Consider the following 26942-nt stretch of genomic DNA (forward strand, 5'->3'; position numbering starts at 1 on the left):
CCCACTTTGAAAAACACTGGCCTACCTGCCTGTCAGTCTTCCATCTCCTGCACAAACGTATCTCGTGCCCTCATTGGTCATGTGTGCGTTCGTGTGTGTTGGAGGAGGGGCTCTGTGAGGAAGTCTGAAGGAAGGGGCAAATTTTTTTCGGCTGCGTACTTTCAAATTCTAGCGCACTCGAGCTGGTTTCTCCATTCTTACCTACCCTACCTTTAAAGACAAACGATGGGATTCCTGAATGCTAATCTGCTGTCATGCACTCAGTTGCTGCATGGAGAGTTATGTATAGCTCCTGGACAGCAGCTGTGTTGAGTCGCTGCGTCTCGATACACACAGTGAATTGTGGTGTCAGCACAAATTGGTCGATGTGACACAAATGTGCAATTATTAGTTCCCACAAGGAAAGTGTCCAAAACTGAGTGGGCTCCTGAGATCTTCACCATCACTGCAGGTCTCTTCAATTACCCATCGCTGCTGTCTCTTTCTGCTGACTTTAGGGTTTTAACCATACAGATATTTTGCGGGGGAAGACTGAGGGGGAAGTGATAATCTGGTTGAGTTAGACCCTAATGAGCACATTTGAAATGGGAAGACCCGAAGCAGAGATTTTATCTGGTTAAAGCCTTGCTGTTGTATGCCTCCACCAACCAGTGAAGAGGCAGTTTACATCCATGTCCGTCCAAAACTTTATCATTTTATCCTATTGGCCATTAGTGTCATAATTTACATAAAAATGAATTCGGCATTTCAGGCAAAACCCTATTAGATCCTCAGTGCTTTGTTTACTTTGCTACTATTGGCTAGCGCTCCAACACATTGTACATGATAGGCTAAGCAGCGGGACATCTCTAAGCGGTTGACCAATCACAACAGAGCCGGCCAGCTAACCAATCACAGCAGACTGGGCTCTGGTTTCAGACAGAGGGTGAAAATAGGTGCTGCAGCACAGGCAGTATGAGAAAAATAAAGAGCTTTTTGAACATTAAAGCATGAAGACATGTAGAGACACTACATACTGATATACACCTGAACATCAGCTGGAGAGGACTCTTTAAAGTAGATACACTACATACTGATATACACCTGAACATCAGCAGGAGAGGACTCTTTAAAGTAGATACACTACATACTGATATACACCTGAACATCAGCAGGAGAGGACTCTTTAAAGTAGAGACACTACATACTGATATACACCTGAACATCAGCAGGAGAGCACTCTTTAAAGTAGAGACACTACATACTGATATACACCTGAACATCAGCAGGAGAGGACTCTTTAAAGTAGAGACACTACATACTGATATACACCTGAACATCATTAGGAGAGGACTCTTTAAAGTAGAGACACTACATACTGATATACACCTGAACATCAGCAGGAGAGGACTCTTTAAAGTAGAGACACTACATACTGATATACACCTGAACATCAGCAGGAGAGGACTCTTTAAAGTAGAGACACTACATACTGATATACACCTGGACATCAGCAGGAGAGGACTCTTTAAAGTAGAGACACTACATACTGATATACACCTGAACATCAGCAGGAGAGGACTCTTTAAAGTAGAGACACTACATACTGATATACACCTGAACATCAGCAGGAGAGGACTCTTTAAAGTAGAGACACTACATACTGATATACACCTGAACATCAGCAGGAGAGGACTCTTTAAAGTAGAGACACTACATACTGATATACACCTGGACATCAGCAGGAGAGGACTCTTTAAAGTAGAGACACTACATACTGATATACACCTGAACATCAGCAGGAGAGGACTCTTTAAAGTAGAGACACTACATACTGATATACACCTGAACATCAGCAGGAGAGGACTCTTTAAAGTAGAGACACTACATACTGATATACACCTGAACATCAGCAGGAGAGGACTCTTTAAAGTAGAGACACTACATACTGATATACACCTGAACATCAGCAGGAGAGGACTCTTTAAAGTAGAGACACTACATACTGATATACACCTGAACATCAGCAGGAGAGCACTCTTTAAAGTAGAGACACTACATACTGATATACACCTGAACATCAGCAGGAGAGGACTCTTTAAATTAGAGACACTACATACTGATATACACCTGAACATCAGCAGGAGAGGACTCTTTAAAGAAGAGACACTACATACTGATATACACCTGAACATCAGCAGGAGAGGACTCTTTAAAGTAGAGACACTACATACTGATATGAACCTGAAAGTAAGCATACAGTAATAGGGACCCTCTTCTTATCCTCCCTTTATATCCCTGCCCATTACAATAGAGGTTTGTCCTCTAAAAACAGACGCAAAACATTTCTCCTGTGAGAATCAGAGCATGATGCTTTAGGGATGTTTAACTAAGTCATCAGAACTTAACAGAGGATCTGCAGCAAAACCTCAGCGGTGTAATAAAGGAAGGTCTTCACAGTGTCATCTTTATATAACAATGTCCTCAGCTGAGAGCACAAACTTAGGATGCATAACACATGGAACAGAGCACACAGATGGAGATCATTGCAGCAAACAGTAATTTCATTGTATTAATCTTTAGTCTAAGATGTTCTCTCTCTTTTTGATCCATTTCTATAAAAACCTGTCTGGAAATGAGCTGATCAGATTTTGGCCACTTTAAGATGTCATAACGATGTTTTGTCTTGAGTAACCATTAGCCAATCAGCAACCAAGGTAACCCCCCCCCCCCCCCCCCTTATCACCTGAATCTCCTCTAGAGCACCATTGAGTTATTTGTAACCAAATGTCTCTCAGAGGGGCGTGGGGAGGGGCTCCTTATTTTCATCTAAAGTAACAGACAGAGAATCAGCACTTTGGAAACAGGGCTGAAACAGAGGGGATTATGGGTAATGATCTGTTTGGTGTTTGGAGCCAAACACTTCAGAGACATGTTCTGTATATATCTGAGACCTGTAATATATTGATGAAAAACAGTATGATAGGGAACCTTTAAATTGGGACCAGAGTAAAATAAAATCCCTCCACCACAGCGACTGGGAGAAAGCATGCAGTGACGTAGGGGCCCATTGATTATGAATGCTGCTGCAGCATTTGGACGATGGGAGCTATTTTTAGAAACAGAGGGTTTCCCTTCTGCTGTCCCGGGCCGGCACACTGCTCTGCTTCTGCTGCAGAGAGGAGAGCGCAGGGACTGTGAATCAATGCAGCATGCCACGTGCCTTTTCAATACATAATCAATGAGAACGTTGTATAACAGCCGCGGTGCAATAATGTTTACATGTTCTGGAAGTGTGAACAAAACACCGAACTCTGATTGATTTGTTAGTTTGGTGAATTTTAAGGCACCTCGGAGACAATTGTGTAGCGTATTCATATCTATTCAGGAACAAAGATTGTTTTTAAGTGATTTAGTTGCATGTGAAGATCTAAACAATTATACATGACAAGGTCAAAGTCATTGTCTCTCCAGTGGATCTGAGGAACACAGTGTTTGTTTTATAATAATCCAAAGAGCTTTACTGCAGTGCACTAATACATTACTCTTAAGTGAGGCTCTGAAAATGAGCTTCGGCAAATAATGATGTGTGACTTCTTCAACAACTGTATTTCTAGATTCAAAGAACAATGGGCTTGTATCGCAAGTTTTAACCAAACACTGAGAATATCAGCAAATTAATTATTGTTTTCCTCCACTAAAATTATATGACTTTTGGGTGCTGGTTCATCCAAATGAGTACTAGAAGTGGCGCCCTTTCTCCGGTCAGAACAATATTAACCACTGCAGAAGACAAGGGCTAAAAAAAACGACATAATCAAAACTGCGCCAGTCGGATCTAAAATAGTGAAAAGTCATATATCTGTGACACTCAGGTTTCACGTATTAATATGAGGAGAAAAGCCCGTTTTAAATCTCCTTAGCAAAGTAGCACTTTGTTGCATTTTGTTTTGTATCCATGTATTGCAAATGTTTTTGTCTCAACTGAGCGTAAAAATAAGTGTTTTGTGATTTTTCTAAATGTACAGCATTTCCTCTCAAGATTTTTTTTATGCACATACAGTAAAAACATGGAAATATAAAAAGGACGTAATTGTATGCCTTTCTTCTCATGATGTTCCACCATACCTGCTCAAAAAGAGGATAAAGAACCTGCGTATGAAACTGTAATGCATGTACACTTCTTGAGTGCTTTCTGCAAGAATGAAAGGTTAACATCTACAGAACTATTGTAAATGTATAAGCATTTCAGTCCACTTTTAACAGACAAATACCTTTTTTTGTTTTGTGATGAAGCCACAAGGCTGTGCTTCATTAAATCAAGGTGTATAGAGTCTTAAAAACACATCATTCCTGTCATATTGCCTCTGCTTAGAGTATCTCAGATGAATTCCTCTGCCTCGTGTTGCCTCTGCAGCTCTGCCCCGGAGTCAAGGTGAACGATTGTTGTCTGTCAGTGATGAAGGCTGTTCTGTTCATGATGTTGAACAAACACGGCCCTTCACATCGCTCAAACAATGCCTCAAGGCCTCAGGCAGGACACGTTGTGCTTAAGCTCCACAAACAAGGCTCTGTTTCCTCGGCACGTGGAGCCATCTCAGAAAACAACAACAGCTGCAGACGTCTGGCTCCGGACCCTCAGAAACAATCCTTTACTCAAGTAGAAGTACAGAAGTAGGGGGTTCGAAATGTACTTAAAGGGGACCTATCATGCAAAATGCACTTTGTGATGTCTTTTATACATAAATATGTGTCTCACGCAGCGTCAGAAAATAAAACCCTCTCTCTTTTCCTCCGTACCCAAATCTTTTAAAAACGGGGCTACAACGAGCGGATACAGATTCTATCCGAACTGACTTCAGCCTACATGGGCAACGCTCCACCTGCAAACGGAACGCAATCGTTATAAAAAAAGTCTTCCGCCCACACGCAACAGGCACCAGAAACGTGTCCGTTCACACGACACCGCTCGAAAGCGCTGGAGACCCCGTAGTACATATGCCAGGCCTGTAATTGGCGCTGTAGTCTGCCACAAAAGCAGCGAAGAAGACTTCCCGCGCATGGTTGCCATGGTTGCCCTTCTGTTTATTCTCCGCTGTGGACGCTCTTTTTCTCCTTCCCCGAGGCAAGCGTTTGCTCCTGCTGCTGTAATTCTCTCCGGTGGTCCACCAGCAGATGAAAAACACCCACCTCTCCACCTCTTCCAAGGGACGAGGGGATCGTGCGGCAGAGTTTCAGTTTTTTGCCGGTCAACATGTCCGTTAAAGAGGTCTTCTTTGTTATTTATTGAGCTTTAAAACAAATGAATAATGACTCTATATAAGAAAAAAACGGAGCCTCTCTTTTCCTCCCCCTCTTCTGAGAGCCCAGCAGCTGATCTCTGAGCACGCCCCCCTCTGCTGCAGGGGGGCGTGGTCAGCTGCAGCTCATTTGCATTAAAGCTACGTCACAGAATCAGCCCCTGCAAAAACAGGGCTGAAATAGAGCAAATAGAGCGAAATGAGGCATGGCTAAAATGCATGATCTGTTTGTTATTTTGAAAAAAAGACTTCAGACATGTTTTATATAGGTATGGCCCTACAATATATTATTCAAATATAGCATGATCGGTCCACTTTAAGTAAAAAGTACCCATAACAAGCAGCTGTTTTAAAGAGTACCTGACCTCCCTTTATATTAATAGAACAATAATGTCATTGTTAGCTAATGAATGTTTCCATGCTGAACAACGGCAACATGACAACGTTTCCATTGGTCCCTCTTCTTTAGAGAAGACCAGGAAATGATGGATACACGGATCGTGTTCAAATCAATAGGCACGCAATGACTCTAAAGAATAATGATCACGCATCAAACACACATTCAGACTAAAGGAACCAGCTGTTTGGAAAATGAGAGAAGTAGAAAGTAAAAAGTCGTAGTGGAGTAAAGTACTGATACCAGACACATTTACTTAAGTACAGTAACAAATTATTTGTACTCCACTACTTCCCACCACTGACAATCACACAAAACCCTGTCCCAGCTCTCTCCGTTAGCGTGGGACACTTGATGCACCTTCTGTGAACGTAAGTGTCTGTGTGCTACTGAGATTTAACATCTAAAGCTCCTTACACACCAAACTGACACCAAAGAACACGTCCCGACGGAACGTCGCCTCAAGTCGCCTGCGTCTTGGCAATGTTTGCGCATTACGTGAGTGGTAATAACTCTCCTTACCAGCAGGCAGCGGTAGTGTGTATTCGTCATTCAAAAGAGGCAACAACCGGAAGACAGACTGCGTGATAACCGAGAGAAGAAGAACAGACTGCGTGATATAAACAAACAACAAATAGTGTGTGTGTTCCATTTTCACTCTACAGCGAGAAGCTCACGGGGCTTTCCCGAACCTGAGTCGAGAGCTGGAGTTCAATGAAACCTCAGATTTGCCTTCTTAATAGTTTGTTTGGGTCTCTCACTTCCGCTTCGCTTCTCATGCACTGATTCGCTAGCTGAACAGCCAATCAGAGTGATTTCTATAGCCGACGGCCTTTAGACGACAGCCTACCGATTCAACATGTCGGCACGGCCGAAAAGACACGACGGTGCGGTACACACCAAGACACACCAATCTGAGTAGGGCGACACAACGCTTATCGACGGCCAGACATCTATCGACGCCGAAAATGGGCTCGGTGTGTAAGGACCTTTAGAGATTTAGTAGAGGAATGTCCATTCAATGTCTTAATAATACAAATGCCATATAACAAGCTAAGTCAGCAGGACAACATTTGTACGTGGTAGGCTAAGGGGCGGGACATCTCTAAGCGGTTGACCAATCACAACAGAGCCGGCCAGCTAACCAATCAGAGCAGACTGGGCTCTGGTTTCAGACAGAGGGTGAAAAGAGGTGCTGCAGCACAGGCAGTATGAGAGAAATAAAGAGCTTTTTGAACTTTAAAGCATGGAGACATGTAGAGACACTACATACTGATATACACCTGAACATCAGCAGGAGAGGACTCTTTAAAGTAGAGACACTACATACTGATATACACCTGAACATCAGCAGGAGAGGACTCTTTAAAGTAGAGACACTACATACTGATATACACCTGAACATCAGCAGGAGAGGACTCTTTAAAGTAGAGACACTACATACTGATATACACCTGAACATCAACAGGAGAGGACTCTTTAAAGTAGAGACACTACATACTGATATACACCTGAACATCAGCAGGAGAGGACTCTTAAAGTAGAGACACTACATACTGATATACACCTGAACATCAACAGGAGAGGACTCTTTAAAGTAGAGACACTACATACTGATATACACCTGAACATCAGCAGGAGAGGACTCTTTAAAGTAGAGACACTACATACTGATATACACCTGAACATCAACAGGAGAGGACTCTTTAAAGTAGATACACTACATACTGATATACACCTGAACATCAGCAGGAGAGGACTCTTTAAAGTAGAGACACTACATACTGATATGAACCTGCACATCAGCAGGAGAGGACTCTTTAAAGTAGAGACACTACATACTGATATACACCTGAACATCAACAGGAGAGGACTCTTTAAAGTAGATACACTACATACTGATATACACCTGAACATCAGCAGGAGAGGACTCTATAAAGTAGAGACACTACATACTGATATGAACCTGAACATCAGCAGGAGAGGACTCTTTAAAGTAGAGACTACATACTGATACACACCTGAACATCAGCAGGAGAGGACTCTTTAAAGTAGAGACACTACATACTGATATACACCTGAACATCAGCAGGAGATGACTCTTTAAAGTAGAGACACTACATACTGATATACACCTGAACATCAGCAGGAGAGGACTCTTTAAAGTAGAGACACTACATACTGATATACACCTGAACATCAGCAGGAGAGGACTCTTTAAAGTAGAGACACTACATACTGATATACACCTGAACATCAGCAGGAGAGGACTCTTTAAAGTAGAGACACTACATACTGATATACACCTGAACATCAGCAGGAGAGGACTCTTTAAAGTAGAGACACTACATACTGATATACACCTGAACATCAGCAGGAGAGGACTCTTTAAAGTAGAGACACTACATACTGATATACACCTGAACATCAGCAGGAGAGGACTCTTTAAAGTAGAGGACACTACATACTGATATACACCTGAACATCAGCAGGAGAGGACTCTTTAAAGTAGAGACACTACATACTGATATACACCTGAACATCAGCAGGAGAGGACTCTTTAAAGTAGAGACACTACATACTGATATACACCTGAACATCAGCTGGAGAGGACTCTTTAAAGTAGAGGACACTACATACTGATATACACCTGAACATCAGCAGGAGAGGACTCTTTAAAGTAGAGACACTACATACTGATATACACCTGAACATCAGCAGGAGAGGACTCTTTAAAGTAGAGACACTACATACTGATATACACCTAAACATCAGCAGGAGAGGACTCTTTAAAGTAGAGACACTACATACTGATATACACCTGAACATCAGCAGGAGAGGACTCTTTAAAGTAGAGACACTACATACTGATATACACCTGAACATCAGCACAATATGTCCTTTTTCAGATAGATGACATGTGTGTGTCTACCTCAGTAATGACTGTCAATACATTTCCAACCAATCTTTCATTGCTAAAGTTCAATTGGGCTCTCCAGTGAGAGGATGAATGGGTTCAGTAATGAAACATTGAGTGACCTCTGTCCTCGTGTACAAACTGTACCCAGCATCCCACTGATAATCTAACAACACATAATTGATCAGGTCATGTTTTTATTATGCAACAGTAATGAGACGATCACTTTACATAAGCAGTTAGCTCTGTCCCACTATGATGCCCTCTGCACACTACAGGCCCAATTAATTACTTAGTAGTTTATTCATTATGTTCCCGCTGCATAACTACCTGTGCATAACTAGAAGCTCACATGTAGCACAGCGTGTTTGGAACAGCTTTATGCTAACGACACACATAACGATGCATCCAGATTGACACGCAGCTGTGAAACGCCTCCAGTGACAACATGTGAACATGCATTTATCACATCTTAATGTAACAGATATTACTAATCGCTCAAAGTTAAGATAGAGCAACATATTTCTCTGTTAATCAATTCATCACACGTTTAATTATCCGTCTCGACCTGTGATTGCTCCGGCTGTGTGATGTTTCAGAGCCAGCATCTCCATGGAGCTCATTGACTGCTCGGTGACCTTTGTGCTGCACTCATTGTGTAATGATGATTTCCTTTCAATAACTATTTCCACCGGGGTTTTATAACAGAGGTAAATGAAACTGCTACCTGTTTTGCTAGCAAACACATACAAATACTCTATAGTATTTAAATCGAGCTTAGCTTTTAATTATCATCCTTTAGTGCTGAACAATCTACCCCAAAAACATTTGCAAAATTAAAATGTAAGCAATATTTAAAGAGGTCTTGCAGTCTGGCTCAGCAAGCTTTTTTAAATATTCCTAAAAACTCCTTATTCTCTACTTAGTACACAATTATTAGAAGACAACATTGTGCTAAAAACCACAACTCCCATGATGCCATGCGACTTCACAACGACATCTAACTCCGACTTTTGTTATTGTTTTGAACGAGAAATATCTAGCCCTAAAACAACTACACACTGTGCGTTTGATATTCCAATCATGCGGATGATACTCAACTATATTTATCAATCAAGCCTGATGAAATTAATCATCTAAATAAAATTCAAGACTGCCTCAAGGACTTAAAAACGTGGATGACCTTAAACTTTTTGACGTTAAACACGACCAAAACTGAAGTTATTGTACTTGGCCCGAAGAATCTACGAAACAAATTATCTAAAGATATACTAACTATGGATGGCATTAATTTGGCCTCCAGTGAGACTGTAAGGAATCTTGGTGTTATATTTGATCAGGATATATCCTTTAACGCCCACATAAAATCAATCTCAAGGACCGCCTACTTCCATCTACGTAACATTGCAAAAATCAGGCATATCTTGCCTCAAAACGATGCAGAGAAACTAGTCCATGCATTTGTTACTTCAAGGCTGGATTATTGTAACTCTTTATTATCAGGGTGTACCAAGAAGTCAGTCAAGTCGCTTCAGCTGATTCAAAATGCTGCAGCTCGTGTACTAACCAGAGTTAGGAAAAGGGACCACATTACTCCTGTTCTGGCTGCCTTACACTGGCTCCCTATAGAACACAGGATAGAATTTTAAATTCTTCTTCTCGCCTACAAAGCCCTTAATGGGCAGGCGCCATCTTACCTTAAAGAACTCATTATACTCTACTGTCCTACTAGGGCATTGCTTTCCAAGAATGCAGGGTTGTTGGTTGTTCCTAGAGTCTCTAAAAGTACAATGGGAGCCAGAGCCTTTTCTTATCAAGCTCTACATTTGTGGAATCAGCTTCCAGTTTGTGTTCGGGCGGCAGACACCCTATCCGTTTTTAAGAGTGCGCTTAAGACCTTCCTTTTTGATAAAGCTTATAGTTAGGGCTGATTAGATTCAGCCCCTAGTTTTGCTGATATAGGCTTAGTTTGTCGGGGGACATCTTACTTCTTCCTTCTCTCTGTCTATACCTGTGTACTCTCATGTTCCGATTAACCCAGCTTCCCCAAATTTCTTTCTTTTGGTGTCTATATACGCCGGGATCCGGAGTCATGGATGATCCTGCGGTCCTGTGTCCTGGATCGCGAGCCCTGGATCTTGAGTCGTGGCTGTGGTCCTGGATCATAGGTCCTGGATGGATATCCTTGTGGATTCATCTTCCTATTATACACACATGCATTTCCAAACATTTGGTCTACCTATGTTGCAAATGTATTATCTTTTCAATTTACACACGGCATCTATTGCACGTCTGTCCGTCCTGGGAGAGGGATCCCTCCTCTGTTGCTCTCCCTGAGGTTTCTCCCATTTTCCCTTTAAACTGTGGGTTTTCTCTGGAAGTGTTTCCTTGTACGATGTGAGGGTCTAAGGACAGAAGGTCTAAGGACAGAGGGTCTAAGGACAGAGGGTCTAAGGTACTAAATGTACCGTGTTTGCCGAATTACGTAATTGCATGATTGCATGAAACAGGCTAAGCTAACACATTGTGATATTGAGCAATATTATTCTGATCAGAAATATAGTTAGCAGTACAGATGACACAATACCAGATATGTCATTATTGATAGCAATACTAGTGATATTCCACGATGAGATGGAGGTAAGTCCGTCAGCAAGTTTACGGGAAAAACTACAGGCCAAATGTCATGAAAGTTGGCAAAGGATGTAAAAATGGACGCAAAAAGATCAAATCCAAATCAGCAGGGCCCAGGAGTTCAACACTTTGAATCCCTATCTGATCAGATCAGATTTGGACTTTGGAGAGTTCAAAACCAAAAAACAGGATTAGGATCACTTTGATATCCGATCAGATCAGGAAATCCAATCCAAGCTTTAATCTGGATCAAATCTTCAAAACGGGTTCAAACCGACAACACAGGATTGGGATCAGTTTGATCCCAAACAACTGGATTATCCTGATCCCACCAGAGGGGTGGATTTCCAGAGCAAAATGTACTGTACAATTCATTTTAAAATATGTTTCAATTTAAATTAGATGGCAAAGTTTGTTAACTGAAATAATACACAATTTTTAGCCTTCATTGGAAATACATTTTATTTTTCCATTTCTGCTCACGTTTGTGGTGGCCTATTTTGTTTTCAACCAAATGTTGATGACATAAATGTTTATGCTCATGAAAGTATCACAACAAAGATCGTCAATCACAAATGTAATTTAGATTAAATAAAAAATATCTTCAACAAAAAAAAAGTCCATCATCTGTCATCACCTTTCAAACGTCATTGCGGACAATAGATGTCTCTGCAATGTGGTCTCTCGTCTTCCTTGTATTATTTTTCATGTCCACAAAATGGCGATCGGTCGGATTAAAGCACTGATATTCAGGATCTAGTCATCTTGAAAAGTCGTAATCTGGATCAGGCTGATCCTATCCTGAATTGCTTTGAACTCCAGGGACAAAATGTGGCCGACTTGTCTGATCCTGGATCACAAAAAATGGGATTTAAAAATCTGATCGGATCTCCATCCATCCATCTTCTCCCGCTTATCCGTGGTCGGGTCGCGGGGGTAGCAGTTCCAGCAGAGAGCCCCAAACTTTCTTTTCCCTGGCGACATCAACCAGCTCTGACTGGGGGATCCCAAGGCGCTCCCAGGCCAGCGAAGAGATATAATCCCTCCACCTGGTCCTAGGTCTACCCCTTGGTCTCTTCCCAGCTGGACGTGCCTGGAACACCTCCCTAGGGAGGCGCCCAGGTGGCATCCTAACTAGGTGCCCGAACCACCTCAACTGGCTCCTTTCGACGCGAAGGAGGAGCGGCTCAACTCCGAGTCCCTCCCTGATGACCGAACTTCTCACCTTATCCCTAAGGGAGACACCAGCCACCCTGCGGAGAAAACCGCTTGTATCCGCGGCCGAGATGATCGGATCTGATTGAGATTAAAAGTTTTGAACTCCTGGGCCCTGAAGATGCAACACAGGCAGTATGAGAAAAATAAATAACTGTTTGAACATTAAAGAGGCAGAAAATAGAAATATGCACCTGAATAAGCAGAATATATTGTAATATAGCATACAGCCCCTTTTACTTATCTTATTAGTTCATGAATTATACAAATATGTACAAAATAATGTTTTTTACCAGATTGATGCTGCTGTTTCAGCTAAAAGATGAAAGCAGGTCAAGCAGAGATTAAAGCACTCAGTGAAGTGAGAACATTTCCCCCGCAGGCTACTACCACAGCTGCTGTTCCAACAAAGGTATGAAAAACAACAACAACAACAACAACATGTACGACTCCCAAAATGCTGTTATTCTGTCCAGCCCTCGCTCTTAACATATTGATTTAGTATGATGTCACTACATGTCCAAAAAACACCAGCCCTCCTCCTCTTCCCACCCACATGTGCCCACCAGTGAACCCTGGTATTATTCAGCACAAACTAAACCTGATAATCCTATTAGAGTCCGAACAGCCTCTGGACTTTCTCACAGCAACACGACAAACACGATTACGTTGCATTCCTCCTCAGAATGTCCTGTTCCACAATCAGAAACCTTTACACAGAAAATTACATTTAAGGTCTCCTATCATGCAAAATGCACTTTGTGATGTCTTTTATACCTAAACATGTGTCCCCGGTGTGTCAGGGAACTCACGCAGCGTCAGAAAACAAAACCCTCTCTCTTTTCCTCCGTACCCAAATCTCTAAAAACGGGGAACAACGGAGCTGATCCAGATTTGCGTCCGATATGACGTCATATCGGAAATGTGGACCCACGGCCCAATCAGAAACGTTGCTATCAGAAACAACGCCCGACTGTTTTGGACGTAATATGGTCGGTGTTTACATTAGCATCGCTAACACTCAGAGCTAACCTGTACTGGAGAGCATGTGTGTGAAGAAGCAGGAAGTAAAAAGGAACTCACCTTGTGGTATAACCGGCAAGAGAGAAAGCCTTTGAGCTCCAAACTGTTTCAGAGAGAATCCTTGATAATCCATGATAGGCGTTTCATCACGGCAGCATTTAGTTTAGACAGTATCTGCCGGTAGAATCTCCCGCATGAGCTCCGCCTCACTTTTTATCAATTTTTTTTTTAAAGCTTTATACCCAAAATCAGCACTTTTGAAACAGGAAGGGAAATAGAAGGATATGAGGCATGGCTAGAATCGGTGATCTGTTGCCTAAAAATAGCATGATAGGTGCACTTTAAGGAAAAAACTAAACACTCAAAACATTTCGTTGCAACTATTTCAACTAATCCATGATAACATTTTCTGCAATTTACCACTAATTACTCTAAGCTGTTAACATGTGGATGCCTTTTGAACAACATGCATCAACATTTTAGGTAAAGAGAAAGAAAGAAAGTGAAATGCATGGAGGATTTGAAGATGAGGCTAATATAATGCATATATTGCATTGATAGGAAACACCAGCAGATGCTTTGTTCCCTTGTTCTTGTCCTTAAATCATTAATTATCTTGTTGTGACTGTTGTAATAAGCTGCTCTGTACTGCAGGGTTTAGGACCTGTTGTTATTGAGTCACCAATTGGCAGAGTGAAATTGGAACAATATGTAGTGTTTCCTGTTGGACTTTGGGGAGACATTGGACCCTCTTAAATCCTCAAACTGAATATTTCCTGTGGATTTTGCATCAATTATGAGTTTTCCTGTTATTTTTATGAACATTTAGAACAATCTGTATTATGTTTCTTTTCTATTTTTGTTTTAACTTAAATGCTTAAAACATTTATTTTGACAAATAAGGTGGATTCTTCTGTATGCCTTTAAGTACATTTAATAAGGCAAACATTTTTAGACGGTGTGTTTTGACTATGTGTGATACGTTCATAAAGATTGTATGATAGTCAGTTTTAAATATGTAAATGGGGTAGTAACAGTGTCGGTTAAACTCCTACACAGAATTAAAAAAACACATACCTATAAATGGTAAACCCAGAGAAACTGATAATGACAGTTGTCTCTTAATTTCGTAATACCTGGATGTTTGGTGAGCATCATTTGAAAATAAGTCAATAATGATATCACTAAATGGTGGCGGGTAAGAAATGGAGGGATGAGAATGAAGGTGAATTGTACATGACTTCATGAGGAGGTTGGAAACGTAACATTATTCAGCATATTTCCTTATTCCTGTGATGTACTTTATAATGAAAATAAACATTTAAATCCCATGTTTTGTTCCGTTCTTCACCAATAGTTTATTAATGTAGATGTTTGTTATTTTGCTTCTCGTGGTGGAAGTGGTGATTTCTTTAATCATAGTATTCTAAACACATTGGTTAAAGTTTCCCTGTAGAGTTTTCTGTATTAAAAGTGTTTAAATCCATGTTTGCTTGTCCCTCTTCTGCCTGTCTTTGTTCGCTCTGCAGCACATGTGACCTTGCACACTTTGTATTCCTTTATCTGAGGAACAGGATTTCTTTCATATAAGGGTCGAGCACACACATTACAACATGAGATTTGAAGGTCTAAATTGAGTCGTGCTGCTGATATAGAGGTATAGACAGGGGTGCACATAACTTTTTTGCCCTGGTTCTCAAAGGAGCACCTGGAGATGTTGCTTGGTGCTCATCCTTAAAATGAAATAAACCGTAACTTTTGAGGGGCTCTTGACTTTATTTGCCAGACACACGGCACTGAACACACGTGCAGAGGTGAACACAGAACACACATGCAGAGGTGAACACTGAACACACATGCAGAGGTGAACACAGAACACACATGCAGAGGCGAACACTGAACACACATGCAGAGGTGAACACAAGACAACATTAGCACGACCAGTAATCCTACAAGCTGTCATCACTACCCTCCTGACTGTTCTCCTCACTGTCTTCCTCTCTGTCAGACATGGTAGCTGATGATGTAGGCCTACTTCTTCCTCTCTGGTTGAGTCTGTGATTAGCTGCTTGCATCCACAAGTCAACAGCTGGGTTTGGGTCGAAAGTCTCTGTCATCTTAGACAAGTGGATGTAATCAAATAAGTATGTGAACATAACCAATAACCTACCATAGCCAATAACAAATTAATGTAACTTATTTTATTTGTGTTGTTCATTCATATCTTATTTTACCTTAACATTTATTTATTATTTTTAAATCTCTCCAGTTTTAAAGGATATGTTTGGTTACTAACCTATAGTATACATTGGAATGATTTCAAACCTGTTTATCCCAATAATTATAAAGGAGTGCCTTGGAAATATGTGTTTACATAAATTGTGACCAAACCGTTTGAACTTAGACTAAAGTGAACTATCTAAACACTCAGAGTCTTTACCTCACTTAGCTGTAGTTATCAGCCTCTCAGTCTGACTGGAGAGGACTCTCGCTCCACATCATTGTAGAAACATCTTCTTCTTATATCCGTTAGAGCAGCTAGCACGGCACCAGATTCTAATAACAACAGCGCCGGTACCGGGCGGTGCGCCCTTCTCTCTCTCCCACGCTCACTCGCACGTTGGCTGTGAGCTGCGGGCGCCAGATAAGCCAACATCCCCCATTTTCATCACTTACAGCGCCCATCGTACAGGGCAAATGAAACGTGTAACCGGGGTGAAAAGGGTGTTACATTTACTTAATTATGAATATTGTTACATCAAGGCCGAAAATTAGGATGAACCCCAACGGTCAAAAATGCCAGCACAGCGCCTCCCCGGCTCTGGCGCCCTAGGCGAACATCTATAACGCCAGTGCTACAGGATTTGTAGGATAACTGGTCGTGCTAATTTTGTCTTGTGTTCACCTCTGCATGTGTGTTCTGTGTTCACCTCTGCATGTGTGTTCTGTGTTCACCTCTGCACGTGTGTTCAGTGCCGTGTGTCTGGCAAATAAAGTCAAGACCCCTCAAAAGTTACGGTTTATTTCATTTTAAGGATGAGCACCAAGCAACATCTCCAGGTGCTCCTTTGAGAACCAGGGCAAAAAAGTTATGTGCACCCCTGTCTATCATGCTATATTCAGACATATATTATAGGTCTCAGATATATACAATTATATTAAAAAAAATTCTATAAAGTGTTTTGCTCAAAATACCAAACAGATCATCCATTATAGCCATGCCTCATATCCCTCCGTTTCAGCCCTGTTACTAAAGTGCTGATTCTGGGTATAAAGAAAAGAGGGGGCGGAGCTTATGCGGGAGTACTCTACCACTATACAGCTAAATGCTGCCGGGATGAAACGCCATATCATGCTTTCATCATATCATTATTTCTGAAACAGTATGGAGCTCAAATGCTTTTTCTCTCTCGGGTTTACAACAAGGTGAGTTCCTTTTTTTTATTTCCTGCTTCTTTACACATACTCTCTCCAGTACAGGTTAGCTCTGAGTGTTAGCGATGCTAATGTAAACAAAGACCATATTACATCCAATACACGACGCGCATTGTTTCTGATAGGGCCGTGGGTGTAAAGCCAGCCCACATTTCAGATATTACGTCATATCGGACGCAAATCTGGATCAGCTCCGTTGTTCCCCCGTTTTTAGAGATTTGGGTACGGAGGAAAAGAGAGAGGGTTTTATTTTCTGACACTTTGTGAGTTCCCTGACACACCGGGGACACATATCAACGTATAAAAGACATCACAAAGTGCATTTTGCATGACCTTTAAAATATGTTTCAAGTTCAAACTTAGCCTTGTCGTGAGTGGTGTGTTCAAGGACCGAGCATCTGTTAGGTGATGTTGGAACACAGGTGCAGACAGCAGTGATGTTGAGTGATGGGACAGACATAGGTGGGGGGTCTGATGGTGGGGGGGGGGTGACGGCGTCTACAAAGTGACTCACTTGGCCAGCTTGGTCTCGATCTGCTGTCGGATCTCCTGCCTCTCCTGGTCGCTGCGCACCGGGAAGATGTTCCTGTCCTCAAGCTCCTGCTGGCTGGGCCGGTTCCTCAGCTTCACGGCCAGAAGCTCCTTCCTCACCCGGCGGGGGAGAGTCCCTGTGGGGGGGAGATAGGATATACTGTTACTGTACTGTATTCAATAATAAAGCTTTATATAGCACTTTTAACACATGCAGCTCAAAGCGCTTTACAAAATCACAATCATCACAAGTTAAAAACAACGAAAGAAATTCCCCTCAGATTATTTGTTAAGAACTTTAAAAGGTACACCAAGCGAAATATAACATTTGATCAGGTTAACAGACACAAGGAGGTGAAAGGTTTCTCTCTTATCTGACAGATAAGACAGAAGACAACTGAGTCGATGCAACAATATAAAATATAAAACCCCATAAAACAAAGTGAGCAAATAGGTTCAACAGAAATATAAATAAAAAGATAATAGTAATAAAAATGCCATAATTCTAATAAAGGTGAAACGATGAAGAAATAACAAAGACCAACGGGAAAATAAATATTGCTATTGAAGCGTGTTAGATTAATAAAATAAGATTAAATCCTTTAAGACCTATAAAACAAAATAAAAGGTAAATAATAAAGACTAAAAGAACATATAAAGTGGGGGGCTGCTGATAAAAAGCTAAATCTAAATGCAGTCTTTACATCATCATCTCGGACCCAAAGCATGTTCTGAACAGAGAGTATGAACTGCTACCATCTGGGGAGATTCAATAAAGTCAGACTGAAGCATCCTTTGTACATATAACACATTCACTTCTATTGGCTAGCGCTCCAACACATTGTAAGTGAAAGGCTAAGGGGCGGGACATGTCTAAGCGGTTGACCAATCACAACAGAGCCGGCCAGCTGAACAATCCCAGCAGACTGGGCTCTGGTTTCAGACAGAGGGTGAACAGAGATGCTGCAGCACAGGCAGTATGAGAACAATAAAGAGCTTTTTGAACATTAAAACATGGAGACATGTCACATATATGAACCTGAAAATGAGCAGAACAGGGAGGGGGGGGGGGCACAATAAGGTCAATACCCACTTCAGCTGAACTCGTGCTTATCAACACACAGAGGGCCTATGTACTTTCTGCTAACACCTTATTAATGAAACACATGCCTACTACTTATTCCAAGATGTTAAAGTATGAGCTTAGGGTTTTATTTGTAATTCACTTATATAATAGATTTCGCCATACTTTTGCCATATTTCCACTTAAGTTAAACATTAATTAAAAGGTCCCCTATTATACCAAACAGATAATTGCAGCATTACCCATAATCCCCTCTGCTTCAGCCCTGGTTCAAAAGTGCTGATTCTCTGTCTGTTACTTTAGATGGAAATAAGGAGCCCCTCCCCACGCCCCTCTGAGAGACATTTGGTTACAAAGAACTCAATGGTGCTCTAGGAGGAGATTCAGGTGATAAGGGGGGGGGGGGGGGGGGGGGGGGGGTTACCTTGGTTGCTGATTGGCTAATGGTTACACAAGACAAAACATCGTTATGACATCATAAAGTGGCCAAAATCTGATCAGCTCATTTTCAGACAGGTTTTTATAGAAATGGATCAAAAAGAGAGAGAATCTTTGTTCCTGAAACTTTCAGAGTCTCTTTCCACAGAGGGGACACATGCTGATGTAGAAGAGACATGAAGAAGAGGGGACACATGTTGATGTAGAAGAGACATGGAGAAGAGGGGACACATGTTGATATAGAAGAGACATGAAGAAGAGGGGACACATGTTGATGTAGAAGAGACATGAAGAAGAGGGGACACATGTTGATTGTAGAAGAGACGTGAAGAAGAGGGGACACATGTTGATGTAGAAGAGACATGAAGAAGAGGGGACACATGTTGATGTAGAAGAGACGTGAAGAAGAGGGGACACATGTTGATGTAGAAGAGACATGAAGAAGAGGGGACACATGTTGATGTAGAAGAGACATGAAGAAGAGGGGACACATGTTGATGAAGAAGAGACATGGAGAAGAGGGGACACATGTTGATGTAGAAGAGACATGAAGAAGAGGGGACACATGTTGATGAAGAAGAGACATGGAGAAGAGGGGACACATGTTGATGTAGAAGAGACATGAAGAAGAGGGGACACATGTTGATGAAGAAGAGACATGGAGAAGAGGGGACACATGTTGATGTAGAAGAGACATGAAGAAGAGGGGACACATGTTGATGTAGAAGAGACATGGAGAAGAGGGGACACATGTTGATGTAGAAGAGACATGAAGAAGAGAGGACACATGTTGATGTAGAAGAGACATGGAGAAGAGGGGACACATGTTGATGTAGAAGAGACATGAAGAAGAGGGGACACATGTTGATGTAGAAGAGACATGGAGAAGAGGGGACACATGTTGATGTAGAAGAGACATGAAGAAGAGGGGACACATGTTGATGTAGAAGAGACATGGAGAAGAGGGGACACATGTTGATGTAGAAGAGACATGAAGAAGAGGGGACACATGTTGATGTAGAAGAGACATGAAGAAGAGGGGACACATGTTGATGTAGAAGAGACATGAAGAAGAGGGGACACATGTTGATGTAGAAGAGACATGAAGAAGAGGGGACACATGTTGATGTAGAAGAGACATGAAGAAGAGGGGGACACATGTTGATGTAGAAGAGACATGAAGAAGAGGAGACACATGTTGATGTAGAAGAGACATGAAGAAGAGGAGACACATGTTGATGTAGAAGAGACATGAAGAAGAGGAGACACATGTTGATGTAGAAGAGACATGAAGAAGTGGATTTTGCATAATAGGTGACCTTTAAAGTCCAGTCTCTATTGTCTCACTGCTCACTACATATTTCTCTTTCTCTGCAGTCAGAGCTGACCTGTCAATCATTACTGCAGCCTGCTGCTTTTTAGATTCCCCTCCAGGTTCACAGACATGTAAACTGCAGACGCTGTGACCCACATGAGGTCAGAGCGGAGTAGACGAGGCGACTGAAACCCAACACCTGTGAGTCTGCTGCTGCTCTTCATGGCTGTAAACCTCCCTGACTGTAAACAAACATCCGCAGATTCATTATCCACTGACAGGCCGACCAGAATCTGTACTTTAGCAGCAGTTATTACATGGCTGAGTGGAATATATTTAATTCTGATTGGACAATTTGGACATTCCAGAGGACTGTAAATGTTTGGAAACATGAAGTCTAAACTGTCACAAGTAAAGAAACGAAAAACAGTGCAAGGGAACAGCAGAAGAAGACAGACATAAAGTAAACACTAACGGGAACAGCAGAAGAAGACAGACATGAAGTAAACACTAAAGGGAACAGCAGAAGAAGACAGACAGGAAGTAAACACTAACGGGAACAGCAGAAGAAGACAGACAGGAAGTAAACACTAACGGGAACAGCAGAAGAAGACAGACAGGAAGTAAACACTAACGGGAACAGCAGAAGAAGACAGACAGGAAGTAAACACTAACGGGAACAGCAGAAGAAGACAGACAGGAAGTATACACTAAAGGGAACAACAGAATAAGACAGAAAGGAAGTAAACACTAACGGGAACAGCAGAAGAAGACAGACAGGAAGTAAACACTAACGGGAACAGCAGAAGAAGACAGACAGGAAGTAAACACCAACAGGAACAGCAGAAGAAGACAGACAGGAAGTAAACACTAAAGGGAACAGCAGAAGAAGACAGACAGGAAGTAAACACTAACGGGAACAGCAGAAGAAGACAGACATGAAGTAAACACTAAAGGGAACAGCAGAAGAAGACAGACAGGAAGTAAACACTAACGGGAACAGCAGAAGAAGACAGACAGGAAGTAAACACTAACGGGAACAGCAGAAGAAGACAGACAGGAAGTAAACACTAATGGGAACAGCAGAAGAAGACAGACAGGAAGTAAACACTAAAGGGAACAGCAGAAGAAGACAGACATGAAGTAAACACTAAAGGGAACAGCAGAAGAAGACAGACAGGAAGTAAACACTAACGGGAACAGCAGAAGAAGACAGACAGGAAGTAAACACTAACGGGAACAGCAGAAGAAGACAGACAGGAAGTAAACACTAACGGGAACAGCAGAAGAAGACAGACAGGAAGTAAACACTAAAGGGAGCAGCAGAAGAAGACAGACAGGAAGTAAACACTAAACGGAACAGCAGAAGAAGACAGACAGGAAGTAAACACTAAAGGGAACAGCAGAAGAAGACAGACAGGAAGTAAACACTAAAGGGAACATCAGAAGAAGACAGACAGGAAGTAAACACTAACGTGAACAGCAGAAGAAGACAGACATGAAGTAAACACTAAAGGGAACAGCAGAAGAAGACAGACAGGAAGTAAACACTAACGGGAACAGCAGAAGAAGACAGACAGGAAGTATACACTAAAGGGAACAACAGAAGAAGACAGAAAGGAAGTAAACACTAACGGGAACAGCAGAAGAAGACAGACAGGAAGTAAACACTGAAGGGAACAGCAGAAGAAGACAGACAGGAAGTAAACAATAACGGGAACAGCAGAAGAAGACAGACAGGAAGTAAACACTAAAGGGAGCAGCATAAGAAGACAGACGGGAAGTAAACACTAAAGGGAGCAGCAGAAGAATAGCCAGACAGGAAGTAACACTAAAGGGAGCAGCCATAAGAAGACAGACAGGAAGTAAACACTAAAGAGAGAACAGCAGAAGAAGACAGACAGGAAGTAAACACTAACGGGAACAGCAAGAAGAAAGACAGACAGGAAGTATACACTAAAGGGAACAGCAGAAGAAAGACAGACAGGAAGTAAACACTAACGGAACAGCAGAAGAAGACAGACAGGAAGTAAACACTAACGGGAACAGCAGAAGAAGACAGACAGGAAGTAAACACTAACGGGAACAGCTGAAGAAGACAGACAGGAAGTAAACACTAACGGGAACAGCATAAGAAGACAGACAGGAAGTAAACACTAAAGGGAACAGCATAAGAAGACAGACAGGAAGTAAACACTAACGGGAACAGCAGAAGAAGACAGGACAGGAAGTAAACACTAACGGGAACAGCAGAGAGAAGACAGACAGGAAGTAAACACACAAGGAACAGCAGAAGAAGACAGACAGGAAGTAAACACTAAAGGGAACAGCAGAAGAAGACAGACAAGAAGTAAACAATAACTGGAACAGCAGAAGAAGTCAGACAGACAGGAAGTAAACACTAACGGGAAACAGCAGAAGAAGACAGACAGGAAGTAAACACTAAAGGGGAACAGCATAAGAAGACAGACAGGAAGTAAACACTAACGGGAACAGCAGAAGAAGACAGACAGGAAGTAAACACTAACGGGAACAGCAGAAGAAGACAGACAGGAAGTAAACACCAACAGGAACAGCAGAAGAAGACAGACAGGAAGTAAACACTAAAGGGAACAGCAGAAGAAGACAGACAGGAAGTAAACACTAACGGGAACAGCAGAAGAAGACAGACAGGAAGTAAACACTAACGGGAACAGCAGAAGAAGACAGACAGGAAGTAAACACTAATGGTAACAGCAGAAGAAGACAGACAGGAAGTAAACACTAACGGGAACAGCAGAAGAAGACAGACAGGAAGTAAACACTAACGGGAACAGCAGAAGAAGACAGACAGGAAGTAAACACTAAAGGGAGCAGCAGAAGAAGACAGACAGGAAGTAAACACTAAACGGGAACAGCAGAAGAAGACAGACAGGAAGTAAACACTAAAGGGAACAGCAGAAGAAGACAGACAGGAAGTAAACACTAAAGGGAACATCAGAAGAAGACAGACAGGAAGTAAACACTAACGTGAACAGCAGAAGAAGACAGACATGAAGTAAACACTAAAGGGAACAGCAGAAGAAGACAGACAGGAAGTAAACACTAACGGGAACAGCAGAAGAAGACAGACAGGAAGTATACACTAAAGGGAACAACAGAAGAAGACAGAAAGGAAGTAAACACTAACGGGAACAGCAGAAGAAGACAGACAGGAAGTAAACACTAACGGGAACAGCAGAAGAAGACAGACAGGAAGTAAACACTAACGGGAACAGCAGAAGAAGACAGACAGGAAGTAAACACTAAAGGGAGCAGCATAAGAAGACAGACGGGAAGTAAACACTAAAGGGAGCAGCAGAAGAAGACAGACAGGAAGTAAACACTAAAGGGAGCAGCATAAGAAGACAGACAGGAAGTAAACACTAAAGAGAACAGCAGAAGAAGACAGACAGGAAGTAAACACTAACGGGAACAGCAGAAGAAGACAGACAGGAAGTATACACTAAAGGGAACAGCAGAAGAAGACAGACAGGAAGTAAACACTAACGGGAACAGCAGAAGAAGACAGACAGGAAATAAACACTAACGGGAACAGCAGAATAAGACAGACAGGAAGTAAACACTAACGGGAACAGCAGAAGAAGACAGACAGGAAGTAAACACTAACGGGAACAGCTGAAGAAGACAGACAGGAAGTAAACACTAACGGGAACAGCATAAGAAGACAGACAGGAAGTAAACACTAAAGGGAACAGCAGAAGAAGACAGACAGGAAGTAAACACTAACGGGAACAGCAGAAGAAGACAGACAGGAAGTAAACACCAACAGGAACAGCAGAAGAAGACAGACAGGAAGTAAACACTAAAGGGAACAGCAGAAGAAGACAGACAGGAAGTAAACACTAACGGGAACAGCAGAAGAAGACAGACAGGAAGTAAACACTAACGGGAACAGCAGAAGAAGACAGACAGGAAGTAAACACTAAAGGGAACAGCATAAGAAGACAGACAGGAAGTAAACACTAACGGGAACAGCAGAAGAAGACAGACAGGAAGTAAACACTAACGGGAACAGCAGAAGAAGACAGACAGGAAGTAAACACAACAGGAACAGCAGAAGAAGAAGACAGACAGGAAGTAAACACTAAAGGGAACAGCAGAAGAAGACAGACAGGAAGTAAACACTAACGGGAACAGCAGAAGAAGACAGACAGGAAGTAAACACTAACGGGAACAGCAGAAGAAGACAGACAGGAAGTAAACACTAACGGTAACAGCAGAAGAAGACAGACAGGAAGTAAACACTAACGGGAACAGCAGAAGAAGACAGACAGGAAGTAAACACTAACGGGAACAGCAGAAGAAGACAGACAGGAAGTAAACACTAACGGTAACAACAGAAGAAGACAGACAGGAAGTAAACACTAACGGGAACAGCAGAAGAAGACAGACAGGAAGTAAACACTAAAGGGAATAGCAGAAGAAGACAGACAGGAAGTAAACACTAACGGGAACAGCAGAAGAAGACAGACAGGAAGTAAACACTAAAGGGAACACAGTATGGGCTCTGCAGTGTTTAAAGACTGGTTAATGGTAAAGAAAATGTGAACAGACTTGGACATTAACCCTTTGGAGTCGACCGTCACGCCGGCGTGATCAGATCACATGATCTGTTCAAGCCGGTGCCGCATAAAAACAACAGTCCGGACAACATTGCCGTGTGTTTGTCAAAAGTACTGGCTTGAAACTATATCCCAGTCTTTGTTTCATGCAAAAAGACCCAGTAAACACGGAGATACGATGATATAAAGTTAATACATTTCAAAAGTATGAAAAATGGAAGCACATATTTGAATATCTTCGCCGTATTTGATCATTTTACGAAACGGAAAATACTGGAAACTGTAGATTCTGCTCAACAGGATGTATTTACCAGGGGGGGGTGAGGTAATCAGGTAAACGGAGTGATACGAAGCGAGACGAAAAGAGACGAAGAGGGACGGCGGGAACCGAAGAGGGACGGCGGGAACCGAAGAGAGACGGCGGGAAATGGAGAGAGACGAGGATATACGAAGACAGGCGTCGGGAGACGAAGAGAGACGGCGGGAGACTGCGATTGAAGTAAAGTGACAGACAAACATTGAGGATTTAGATATAGTTAGATAGATTTAGAGTTTTGAAGATTCAACTATGATGAAGAGAACTCTGAACGTGTGTCAAGCTTTAAGCTTGTTTTTTGACATGGAGGAGGAGGAGCCTGTGATGTTGCCCTCTGTGTCGTAGTTGACAGAAACCGCTATGAAGCGTGGCACAGAGAAAGACAGAAAAAACTGATTTTTGTACATAATGTGTATATATATATATTTGTATTATATTTATAATAACACTTTTACATATCAGAATGAAATCCCTTGTACATTATTTAAGCTTTTAAATGTTTTGTTGTGCCTACTGTGTCACTGTTGACAGAACTTGAGAAATTAGGAAAAAAAGCCTACGGATACACCTGTTATTTGTTCATAACATTTGTATATAGGTTCATGCTACCTCAATCAAACTTTCACATTATCATAGTGACATCCCATGTATATATTTCCAGCTTTTAAATGGTTTCGTTGTGTATGTTTGTGTTACCTATATGAAAAATAATATCATTTTCAAAATCTGTTTTTACGTTTTTTTGTGATTTTGGGTCCAAAATGTTCATATAGTATCTCAAAATGAAATAAATAACTATCAGGTTATATAGGTGAGGTTGTCCTTAAAAAGAAGATACCAAACATTGACATGCCAAACATTTCTTAATGGGGTTTAGTAAGACAAATCAAAAGTATGTGAAAACGGCCAAATTAGCCCAGGACTCCAAAGGGTTAACAGAAAACCTCGATAAATTCTGCCGTCAAGTTACGTTGCTGTCGTTGCAGTTTAGCCAGTGGAATTTACAACTTCTTCTCAGCAGTAGCAATACGATCAGTTTAAATCCAGGATGAAGACTTTTATTTTTGCCGCTGCTTTCAATTTAACTATCCATATCTTACACTGCAACTATTATTCATGTATTTTTATTTTATTATCTTTGCTCTTTAATGACTGTTTTTAAATGCCATTTTCTTAAAGTCTTTCATTTTTGTAAAGCACTTTGAATTGCCTTGTGTTGAAAGGTGCTATATAAATGAACTTGCCTTGCCTAAATCAATAAAATCACATTAAATCCATATTGTACATGGTGTTAGAGCGAGTACAGCAGCCCTACCGGAGATGACGGAGTCGTTCCAGCTGTCCTGGTCGTTCAGGTATTCATCGAGACGCCAGTTCTCCTTGTTCTCGTCCGACTCTTTCTTCCCGTCCGTCTCTCGGTTCGATTCCCGCTCCGTGCTGGACTGTCCGGGACAGACGGCCGTCCATCCGGCGCTTCAGAGACGAGCGAGAGTCCTTCGTCTGGAAACTGAGGTCAAACATCACAAGGACAAGTCTGTAAGTTATAGCTTTATGACACCATGGCCAGCGGGAAGTCTCTATTCTGATTGGCTGGAAGGTGTGGATTCACTTTAAGTATCTATAACCTACTGTATACCCAGGCACCTGTGATGTACCGGTGTGTTTGTAGGCTGTCCTCGACTAAATCACAATACGTTATTATACCGGGTGGAAATTATGTTTTTGGAATGTTGCACCATTTCAGAATAAATAAA

The 26942-nt window shown here is 41.8% G+C and overlaps 1 protein-coding gene across 1 annotated transcript in view; it reads right to left on the reverse strand.

Annotated features, from left to right (window-relative positions):
- Positions 1-26709, reverse strand: part of LOC117559842 (phosphatase and actin regulator 3-like) — a 47990-nt gene extending 21281 nt beyond the window's left edge. Inside the window, 3 exon segments of the mRNA XM_034236543.1 lie at positions 17415-17568; positions 26504-26630; positions 26632-26709. Coding sequence (XP_034092434.1) covers positions 17415-17568; positions 26504-26630; positions 26632-26709 — 359 coding nt within the window.
- Positions 26710-26942: the final 233 nt, after the last annotated feature.

Source organism: Gymnodraco acuticeps, unplaced genomic scaffold, assembly GCF_902827175.1.
Source record: "Gymnodraco acuticeps unplaced genomic scaffold, fGymAcu1.1, whole genome shotgun sequence".
Taxonomy (NCBI): Eukaryota; Metazoa; Chordata; class Actinopteri; order Perciformes; family Bathydraconidae; genus Gymnodraco; species Gymnodraco acuticeps.